The following is a 10,957-nucleotide window of genomic DNA, read 5'->3' as shown; positions in this document are numbered from 1 at the left end:
AAAACAATAAAGTCATGAATGCACACTTTCTTTATTCCTTTCTTGATAACATTGACACAAGTACATGCGGCTCAGATAAGATTTGTTGACATGCTGTCTTTCATTATTCAAATACTGCCTATTTATAAGGAGCTACAGTGTCTATGCTGTGTACTGAAGCTCTGTTTAGCTTCAGTAGTTTTGTTCAACATAATTAGATTTTTTATATATATATATAGATGTGTGTGTGTGTGTGTGTGTGTGTGTGCGTGTGTGTGCGTGTGTGCGCGATGTATTTAACAAAAAAAAAGCTTGAGCCAGAAAACGAAACGAACGAAAGCTCATGCATGTTAACGCATTCTGAAAATTAAGTTCTTCATTCACAGAACAAATTCAAATGTCTCATATGAAGTGTAAAAGGTTGATTTCATGTGTTGTACTTCCTCTGTTGCTGAGCTTTAGATGTTTCAGTGCGGCTGTCTATGTCCTCTGTAGGTCCGGCTTGCTCCCTGATGGGTGACATCGGTCTCTGACGTCCTATTCTGGATCTTTTCCCAGAGCTTCTTACTCTTCAGCACCGTGCACTGTTGGATCACACAGAAAAAGTCAGGCATGTTTTCTTTTCCTCTTTTGTGATAATTTGTCTGAGAATGAAATGATTTGTGTCTGAGAAAGTTATGAAGAATACTTCCTCACAAAAACAAAACAAAACAAAGAGCTCCTGATTTTTGCATGTTTGGCATTTCACCTTTTAATGGAAGCTTGTGCTTCTCCCCGCCTTGCAGAGCCTCATTTGGGGACTCACCAGTTCCAGCAGCGTCAGCAGGCCCGACAGCAACGCCACAGAGAACATGATGACCATGAAGGTGGTTTTCTCTGCAGCCTTCGAGGTGATGCATTCAATCTTGTGACAACAGATTGCGTTGCTGGCAACGTAACTGGCAGATTGGGAGAAGCCGAAAATCAAAGCCTGCCCGTTGCAAATCCCGCCTGGAGACAGAGAAAGGTAAAAATAATTCGTCAATTCTCGTACAAGCTAACTTTTTCAGATTAATGACGTGATACTCTGAACTGTGAGACCGTTGCCTGACTCACCTCCAGAAGAACCAAAGATTTGATCAAATGAACATCTCATTAACTACCTTATCTTTCCTGAATGAATGTCGACCAAGTAGCAGAGGAAAATCAGACCAGGAGCCAGAATGAGAAGAACGTGGAGATGAAATGAATGTAATGAATATCAGATCTAAAAGAAAACAGAACTCTTCTTCGTAAATATTAGATCACAATCATTGGAAGGTTAACACCGATACCTGCAGTGTCCAGTCATTTGGCAAAGAGAAGCGCTGAAATTGATTGAACACAACGTTTTCACAGAGTGGTTGTTGTCTGCTCAGTCTTCATGCCAGACCGGCTGCACTGCTGCCGAACCAACTAAAAAATGGGGAGGACGGTTTTACCTGAGACACAAGAAACCCAGAGATAATTCTCACTTGATCTGCTTGAGTAGCATGTAACAATCAAATCCTCTCCAATGTTGTTTTCATATATGAACACGATGGTGTATTATGTAACCTTGCTAGATTTAATCACAGTATTTCCTTTGTTTTCCTTTCAGTGCCGCAGGGCCAGCAGCTGACTGAGGGAACTCTCCTCGACCTCCGACCTCAGCTGAAGGTTCACTGTGCGGTGTGCGTCTTCCCGCCTTGACATGGCTCTCAGCACCACACTCAGCACGAGGGAGATGATGGGAGAAGATGCTGTAAACATTATAACCACGCACGGGGTGTGGGACAGTCAACTGTGTCAAAACACTGAGGCCCTTTGCATCGATAGAGGGCCTCGACTGCACCACAACAAATGCAACCTTCAATGGAAACACAATTAAGTGCCTTAAGTAAGTCTGTTTTTGTCTGCATATGAAACTAGTGTGAAGCCCATTAAGATTTAATATTCTTCCATTCTTGGATATATCTTTGAGGTAATCTACATTTTTTTGTAAATGTCTGCATACGTCTCACCTCGACCAGTCTGACAGAACCCATGCAGACCAGGTACGCCCCAAGAGTGTGACCTTTGACCCCATCATCGCGTGTAGTCTTGTCCAAAAGGGAATAGAGCAGCTGTTTAATCTTTTATTTTTTGTCCTTTATTTTGGCAGTTGTTCAATGAATGGTTACCGAGTAGTGTCGCCTGGGACTGCCACTTGAAGAGCAGGCTTCTCAGGAAATCTGGTTTCAAACTGATCGCTGTCTGTGCTGTTATGAGAAAGGGTAAGAAGTGGACAGCACACATCTCCATCACTCAATAGACAAACGCACAACATTTAGTGACAGGGAAGGATTCAGCCTGTGGAAGTCGTGTGTATGTGAACATCAGTTCATGATGGCATGAGTCCAGTTTACATGCCTGGAATTTCCTCTTTCCTGTAAACTTTTCCCACTCTGAGCAGGACATGACTTTCTAATTTACTGAAGGACAAACCTACACAGTAAGAACATTCTGAAAATCAGACCCAGACAACTGTGGTTGTCTAGTTTGTGCCTTCAAACAGTAGAACTATGGATTTAAAACAGAATACAGCAGAATCAAACTCTCAGCTTCGTTCAAGTCGAATCTTTATTGTCCATGTGACCCACGTGGTTTTACAAATAAAGCATACAGTGATTGGGGAAAAAAAAATTAAAAGCACAAAACTACTTTCTAAAAAAGCTCATCACAAGTCCTACAATAAAAACCCCACAGCCTTGTTTCTACCACTGGTTATATTTTTTAAGTTATGCTAGAGCAGAGATGAATTCACATCCTACCCTCCGCCAGCTGGAAACATCTTCTGTTCCTTTCTTTGGTGAAGAGTGATCACTACAGCCTCTGAAGAAATGTTCTTCTGCTGCCTGATTGGAAATCCTGCCTCTGGGGGGGGCCACAAATCAGCTCTTGACATTGCATCTGGTTTTCCTTAAATTTTATCTACTTTGTTTTAATGTTAATGAAAAATCCAATTAAAGACGAAAACAGCCAAAAACAACAGAATAATAATTATAATACATGATATGACAAAATATATTCATCTATCTGATAGGTGTGATTTTGTTTCTAAAAGGTTTATATATTTTTATTATTCTCAAAAGTGAGAATATTAATTTTTTAACTGCTTCTTTGAGTTTTTCATCAAAAGGAAAAAGAAAAGAGAAGGAGCGCGATGACTCTGCACGTCGTTGACAGTCGGTGGCTTGAAACAGCAGCAGGAGACTGGAAGCTTCCTTTTGTAGATGATTTTCTCCTTGAAACAAGCTCGTGTTGTGCTGAATGTCTGAGACAGGAGGAACCGCTGGGGCTGCCTGAGTCCAGTCCAACAGCTCAGTGAGCTGGATCAATAGACGGGGTTCAAGTCCTGAGACTGCTGGTTCCTTTTTGACCTGCAATACACCATGAAGACGTTTAAAGGCTCCAGCGAAGATCCTCAGCCCAGCAGGGGGAGTAGCTCGGTCAGATAGAAGACTGATTTGGCCTCCATACACCATGAAGACACTGAATGGTCTCGGGGTTGGATAGCTCAGTGTGTATTCATGCTGGCTATAGAACCTGCTGGTTATGGGTTCAATTCCCACAAGTGTAAGTGCTAAGTCTGGAGGAGTCAGGTCACTGGGACCTGGGGAGAGTAACCATCCCCCCCACGCCCTGAGTTTGGGTGCCGATACAGTAGAATTTAGCTTAGATGGGGGGCTTTTAGGGGGTTGTTGGGTTCTCGCGGCAGCGACGTTAAAGTGCTCGTCCGCTCATAGTCAGGAGGGGTGGGGGGGTTGTGGAGGGGGGGCTGAGAACCCACCCGGCAGCGACGTTAAAGTCGCTCGTCCGGTCATAATGTGTCGGTGCCTGAGCAGGGATGAGGTCTCCTGAACCTCCAATAGAGTAGAAATAGGACCCAACCCCTTTTACAAGTCCAGATCCATCATTTAAAAAAAAAAAAAAAAAAAAACATTCTTTGGGGCTGGAGTTGAACCCACAACCTTCCAAAGTCCAAACAACCAGCCATCTGACTGAGCTAACCATCCTGACTGAGTCTGGAGCTCCGGGTGTATTTGACTTTTTACTTTACATGTCAGTGTGCAAAAATAAATTGACACTGTTGGGATTCGAACCTTCAACCTCAAGGACTCCAACCAGTCACATTACAAGCTGAGCAACCAGGTCAGACAGCTTACAAATGGTTTTTGAGTCTATGGAATCTGGTTTTGTTCACTGAGCCTGAAAACTGAAGTAGAAGGCGGGGGTGTTTGGCTGAGCAGCTGCATGACGCTATTCTGATTCTAGCATGAAAAAAATCTAATTTCATCTTAAGTGAGACTTCAGTTTGCATCTCCGGGACGAGTTTAGAGGACATGGAGTAAAAGTAATGTAGAGTGAGCCATCAGCACTCGTTGACTGTTCGATATGCTGCATTAAAATGTCACGAAGACAGACTGAGGCGCTCTGCTTCGTGTTTCCTTTAAAGGAAATGTGATTCAGTGAAAGGCTCCTGATGGATCTTCTTCCCTGGCAGCTTGCACAGCTGTTAAGCTGAGCCGTCCTCAGCTTTCAAACTCTTTCTTTGTTTAGATATGTCTTCCAGAGGACACCACAGCAGTAGAAGTGAATTTGGCCTTCATATGTTTCTGACCGAGTCAAATTGTGACAGAAAAGTTAGAAATTCTCATCGGGATCATCGCACGTGGAATAAAGAGTTTAATATCATTTACAAAAGTCCAGCGAAAGCTTCAGAATTCAAAAGGAACATTACAGAAGAAATTCCATTCTATTTTCATATAAATAAGTTACTTTGACAAGCAGTCTTGAAAGGTAGAAAGTGAAGAATATTCAAGTGTTACAGTTGTTTTCTGTTCAGAAATGTTGAACCTGCTGCGTTTCTCTCACCGAGGTCGGCTCAGAATCACCGCAGGAGTGCACGTGTTTCTGTGTTGTGATCAGTTTACCTTTTAAACCCCGGATCTGTCAAACATGCACAGAAGCTGGATAAGTGTGACACACAAAAGGCCCCACAAACGGCATCCGGCTGATTTCACACCGTGACTTGTTGCTTGGGTCAGTAAAATGTTTCCCTGGAGGAGGAGAAGAAGAAGAGAGAGGGGAACACAATGAGATGACGTCTGAAGTCCACACTGAGCTGATGCTGTCTGGGAACGCTCTCCTACAGCAGCTCCTCTCCGGCTCAGTCCTCCTTCAGGTTGTCGATCAGCTCCTGTGTCTGCTGGGCCAGCCGCCTCCTCTCAGCCTGCTGCCTCTTCAGGGCCTCCTCTGCTCTCTTGCTCTGGTAGATCTTCACCCCGGCGAAGGCCAAACATAGCAGCAGTGTCTTCAGGGCCAGGATGTACAGGAGGACGGGGACATTGTCCAGAGCCTGAGGACAGACAGACAGACAGTCATGGAGGAGATGGAGGAGGAGGAGGGAGGCACTGACAGGCCTCAGCTGTTTTGGGGGGGTTAATTTGGTCACACAGGAGGAGGGGAGGGGGCAGCTACACACCAGGTCCACCATGTGAACTGCTCTGAGGCCAGCCTCATGAATTAAACTGATCGCTGGCCGTTTTCTGCACACACTCATCCAGATGAAGCAGCTCGGACTCTTTTTTTCTGCTCCAGCTCAAACTCACCACGACAGGTGACGCGACACGTGTTTAGCAGCGTTAGCACGAAGCTAAGAGCCGAGAACGACGGAAGTCGACGAGTTCCGGGACAATCAAAAGATTCTCTGATGAGGGAAATGTTAGAAACGACTCTTAAATAACAACATTTAAGATTAATTACCTTCCAGTTGATCATTTTCTCTCCGTCGTGTTGATTCCTCCGACGCTCAGCTCGTCTCCTAAGGCGGGGCTTGTACTCAAGGACCAATCAAATTGCAGGATTCTGTGACGTACTTGTGTTGCGTTCAAGGAACTCGGAAAAAACAGTTTTTTTACTGAACACGAACAGACTAAAAAACGAAAAACTTTAAAGAAAAGAAAAATAAAAATGGATTCTGGTCATTTCTGGTAAACAAGGGCTGATATATTTTAATTATTCCTTATTTTGACAACGCAGCAATTAAAAGAAGCGAAATATTCAAATTCACAGTGTTCATTTTATTTCTTCAGTAATTCGTGACCAGTAAAAAAGTTCGTCATTGAACTTTATTTTATTCTGCCATCTTTTTTGATTTTTCTATTTATACCTCCAAAACTGGACACTGATATATTATCTATTTGTCCAACAAAGAATAAAGAATTGGAAAAAACAAATCAACACCGAGCTCTGAAGCTTTTTTCTCCCCTTCATTTATATTTTAATTGATGTAATTATTAGTGTTTTAAAAATAATTTCTGACGATAGTTTGCACTTCCGGTTCCTTTTATCATTTTTATTACTCTTACTATTATTATTATCTCCCATTTCCTCTGCTGCCAATAAAACCAGCTGTATTATTAACTACTGTTTATATGGATATAAATATAAATATTTTTTTTCTCAAATAGCTGGACACGAATAAAATAGTTTGTTCATAAAAAAGCTTCCCGCCTACTCCGCATGCGTAGTCACGGTGGCCGAGAGGTTAAGGCGTTGGACTCGAAATCCAATGGGGTTTCCCCGCACAGGTTCGAATCCTGTTCGTGACGAGGCTTTCTTATTGCTGTCCTCCACATTTTACATCAAATATGTCCGAAGTTTAACCCAACAGAGCAACAGCAGCGATGCTTGATGCTTTTAGAGCAGATAAAGAGATTTTATTCACTGCTGAGCTGAGGTTTCCTCAGGTCTCTGTGGGGGGATCCGCTTCATGCTGCAGGACTCCAGTTCAGTCCCACATCCAGAGTCTGGGCCAACAAATGTCATGTTCACACAAAAGATGGAAACTGAGACTTAACCCCACCTAAAGATAAAATATTAACAGTAGAACTGACTGCCTCACATTTTATTTTGTTGTGGGACAAAATGAAGCAAAAACGTTTCTTCGGGATGATGGAACAGAACAAACCCGGAGCCTGTTTGCACTGAGATATCACAGGATGTTAACAAAGAGCCACTTTATTGAGCCTCATTCATCAATCACTGTGTCTATCACTGTAATTTATTTACACTGGAATCATGTAACCTGACTCTGGTTTGGCCTGCTTTTTCACATTAAACATCACAAACAGGAGAAGACATGCAGTTTCTCTAATTTGGCAGGTTCAGGCGTCACATGCTGTGAGAGTGAGGAAATAAGTGTGAGCACATGGAACAAACACACTTTACCTTTTGGCTCATGTTCATCACTTTGGATAAGCAGAAAGAAAAATAAATCAATTATCTATGAAAAATCCACCTCAACATTCTGTTTCCATCCAGCCAAACTTAATCCGCTCATATTGTCACTTAATGCTATTAAATCCAAGAAAAGGAACAAAACCAACAACGAAGCGATCGGAATGTGATTAATTGGTTTTGTTGAGGAAAAACATCAGCTTTATCCTTTCAGAGTAAAGAAATGGTGCTTTTCTTTGTGTCTTTCTTCTATCTATGAGAACGATCTTTCTCTTTGGGAGCGTGATGTGAGGTGTTGCGTTGAACACAACAATGGGTGTGACCCGCAGACGACAGTGTCCTGTGTCATCTGCACCTTCCTAACTGAATCCCGATGGACTCCTTCACTTCAACGGCAGATGCATTTTAATCTCTCAATGCACTCGATCCATCCGTACTCTTTTCATATGAAATTGTTCTATGAGACATCCAGCACATTGAGGAGAGAAGAAGAAGACGCCACGTTCTCTCTGCTGTCCTGCATTCAACAACCTGTAAAGTCAGACGAGGTAAGACGTTGACCTTTGTTTACTAGTGGTGATTGTTCTCCCAGGAGACAGTGGACAGTCCCAGCAGTGTCACACGCTCCCCATCTCCATGGCTCCTCCTCTGACGGGGCGGGACGGTGAGGGAGGAGAAGCCTCCCCTTCCAGTGGCGAGTGGGGTGAAGCGTGGTGGCAGATGTGCTCAGTAGCGCCCCCTGTGGTTCGTCCTGGACATGGTGAGAGGGAGAGAGACAGAGGACAGAGAGGAGACCTCCCAGTACAGAGAGCGAGACAGGAAGAGCTGGTAGAGGATCACCATGGCGATGGACTGGCAGAGGATGACGCCGATAGTCACCACCTGCAGGGGAGGAAGATGAGGAACAGAGTTTGTGTTTTTCTCCATTTCTGCTTCCAAAGCACAATCGCGTCGTGTTCGTTTGTGTGTTCAAACCTTCTCCCTCTGGTGATCGTTGAAGACGACAGACAGGAAGACGAGGACTGGGTGACAGAGGAACCACAGGAAGCATCCCTGAAACGAAAGGCCGCAGGACCCCGTGAAGATCTGGAGGGTGTTTGTGGGGCCGGATGCTGCAGGCCTGCGTGTAGGGCAGCTTACCTTGGCGAAGCTGAGGTAGAAGTCCCTCTTCAGGGTGCTCCTCTCAGTGGAGATGATCTGGTAGAGGACGGAGGCCAGCAGGAGAGCGAGGCCGACTCTCAGAACGATGAGCAGGATGCCTGCCAGACTCTGCTGGACGTGGTAGCTGTGATGTTCACTCTCTGACTCTGAATATTGCTCCCACAGCAGCAGCACACCCTGAAAATAACACTCTTTTACTCCCTGCTGCTCGAACATGATAACAGCTGATGGTTGATGATAAATATAATACGTTTGTGATTTGAAGCTGTCTGAGTGTGACTCTGTGTACCTGCGTCACCACTCCGCCAACAGCGACGGCCGTGGAGGCTGGAGACTGTTCCCACTGCAGAGGCCTGGACTGGGGCTTCCTGCCTCGACTCAGAGTCCAGCCCATACACAGACTCAGTAACATGTACAGCATGGACACCTGGGACACCATATCCCAGACTGCACCGGGCCAGGGAAAGGCAGAATTAATAACCTGTCTGTTTAAATATGATTCACATGGTGATCCAGGATGGAGGTGAGAGGATCTTACACTCGGCCAGGCTGCCCATCAGAGGAATTCCAACACCATCATGAGAATACCTGCAGAGCACAAGATGAGGGAGGACGAATAAATAACAAAGGTTTGGAAAGTCAATGAGGTCTAATGTGACAACAATGTCAATGTGTCGCTGTGGTGTCGCTGTGGTTCATGTTGGATCTACCTGGCCAGGTGGGTGTAGGTGCAGAGAGCGGAGCAGCCCTGTAAAGCCAGCGCCATGGTGAGCACCTTCAACACGGTGTTCATGGGCCCTCCCTTCCTCAGAGCCTGATACAAAGGCTGGAAGTAGATACAGGAGGCTATGAAGTAGGCCAGCAGCAGGAGGAAGTAAAAGCTGTGCAGACCTGAGAGACAGAGAGGAAACATTTTGACCCACATTGATGTCAGATCTATGAAAAAAGCAGGTATGCACAGAGTTCAGCTCAGACAGTTCAGATTAGGGTTCCTTAAACATGGTTCTAAGCATGAAGAGCGTTCCTGCTGTCCGACCTGCCTCCTCGGCACTGAAGTGCTCCAGAGGATTCCCAGCTGAGTCGGCGTTGAACAGCAACACCGTAAAGCTTAGGTCAGGGTGAGAAGGAATCACTGCACTTTCCTGAAGAGGCAGAGGAGAAAGAGAGTGAAGACAACTTGACAAATGACTAAATTAAAATCTGACAAAAACGTAACTGTGCTGTTTGCAGGAATTAACTTCCAAATGTGCCAAAACAAAAAAATAGATCTTACTCCTACGTGCACAATAAAATATTCACCTGCTTCTATTGCCAGCTCATTCACTGAAATGCTCTTTTATAGATGTAATGCATTCAATTCAGCTAATTCTAATGTGCAGCTGCCATCTCTGCTTTGGTTTTTATACTCACATGAAAGCAGCTACACAGATTTCAGACTGTGCATGAGTGTTCGTATGAGCAGGACTGCTTTTAAAGGAATCTTTCATCTGAACCTTACCTGGCATGTGTATCTGTCGGCGTACAGAGCCTGCCAGGCTGTGGGGGAGGACTGTCGAGGGATGGTCTGGTTGAACTCTTCCTGATTGAGAGAAACTGAAGGAGAGAGAAGAACAAATCAGCAGAGCTGCAGCACATCCATCGGATCAGAAGTCAGGCCATGCTGGTCCTTACTGGTGAAGGAGGCTCTGGAGAGTCTCTCTGTGCAGCTCAGGTTGTCCAGGTCCGAGTCCAGATTCTGATACAGCAGCAGTCTGGACTCCTTCTCTGCAGCCAGAGCTGAGTTTTCCAGCCGACAGACCAGGAGACCATTATCACCTACAGAAGACAGACAGGGACAGACAGGGTCCAGAAAAACTGCTTCATTCGCCCTGTTGATTAATTCATCAATCAATTCAAGAGATTCAACAGAAGCTGATAAACACACTTTTCTTTTCGGTCATGATGAACAGGAAACATGAATCTGTTGCACATTAACACCACAAAGTGTGTGCTGATGGAGTGACACGTTAGCAGCAGCACCGTTGTTGTTGTTGTTACCTTGAAACATGAATTTAGTGACGAACTGTCCTCTCTGCTGTCTCGCCGCTTCGCTCCGGAAAAGTCCGCTCACAGTTTTGGCCGAAGCCTCCGAGCCGAGCAGCAGGACGGCCAGAAGAGAGGCCACCAAACGGGACATTTCCCCCCCCGGAGCAGCTCACAGACACCGGCTGAGAAACGTTAGCTTCGTTCAATGAGCCACGAAGTCAACCAGCTGCGGCAAGCTAGCCTGCGTTAGCTGCGGCTGCAGCCGGAAGTCCTGTCTCCGTCCCTCAAATAAAAACATTTGCATGTCTTATTTTATTTTTTTAATATGTAAATAATACAGAATGACGCGTGAAAACGTAAAACACGAAGGTGTCTGATTTGGAAATGTTAATTTAAACAGGAGTGTCATTTAAAAATATCAGCGTGTAAAAAAAAAAAAATAAAGAGCTCGGTTTCTTATTTTGAAAAACTCCCGGAAGCTCTATGTTTACAATCGCCGACTTCGAGCTCG

General features: G+C 44.8%; 2 protein-coding genes and 1 non-coding gene across 4 annotated transcripts; 1 reads left to right on the top strand and 2 right to left on the bottom strand.

Moving 5' to 3' along the window:
* Positions 1-43: 43 nt before the first annotated feature.
* LOC115055669 (gap junction delta-3 protein-like) lies at positions 44-2,393 on the bottom strand. Of its 2 annotated transcripts, XM_029521629.1 has the most exons (5): positions 1,555-2,393; positions 1,293-1,439; positions 1,075-1,131; positions 785-969; positions 44-563 (listed from the first exon to the last, which is right to left on the bottom strand). In XM_029521629.1, the coding sequence occupies exons 3-5, from the start codon at positions 1,112-1,114 to the stop codon at positions 447-449; spliced, it is 342 nt and encodes a 113-aa protein (XP_029377489.1). In that variant the 5' UTR covers positions 1,115-1,131; positions 1,293-1,439; positions 1,555-2,393; the 3' UTR covers positions 44-446. The 2 variants fall into 2 exon arrangements, with proteins under 2 accessions (XP_029377489.1, XP_029377500.1); XM_029521640.1 differs by having other exon boundaries at positions 1,293-2,393.
* A 4,157-nt stretch (positions 2,394-6,550) lies between these two features.
* trnas-cga (transfer RNA serine (anticodon CGA)) lies at positions 6,551-6,632 on the top strand. Its single transcript has one exon. It is a non-coding gene; the product is annotated as a tRNA-Ser (tRNA).
* Positions 6,633-6,948: 316 nt separating this feature from the next.
* Positions 6,949-10,640, bottom strand: LOC115055273 (integral membrane protein GPR180-like). Its single transcript, XM_029520963.1, has 10 exons — positions 10,459-10,640; positions 10,093-10,236; positions 9,920-10,014; positions 9,458-9,563; positions 9,132-9,312; positions 8,960-9,009; positions 8,711-8,868; positions 8,401-8,598; positions 8,236-8,313; positions 6,949-8,142 (listed from the first exon to the last, which is right to left on the bottom strand). The coding sequence occupies exons 1-10, from the start codon at positions 10,595-10,597 to the stop codon at positions 7,987-7,989; spliced, it is 1,305 nt and encodes a 434-aa protein (XP_029376823.1). The 5' UTR covers positions 10,598-10,640; the 3' UTR covers positions 6,949-7,986.
* Between the last annotated feature and the right edge of the window lie 317 nt (positions 10,641-10,957).

Source organism: Echeneis naucrates, chromosome 2 (assembly GCF_900963305.1).
Source record: "Echeneis naucrates chromosome 2, fEcheNa1.1, whole genome shotgun sequence".
Classification (NCBI taxonomy): domain Eukaryota; kingdom Metazoa; phylum Chordata; class Actinopteri; order Carangiformes; family Echeneidae; genus Echeneis; species Echeneis naucrates.
Note: the sequence above shows the minus strand (reverse complement) of the source record. Positions and strands in the feature narration are given on the sequence as shown.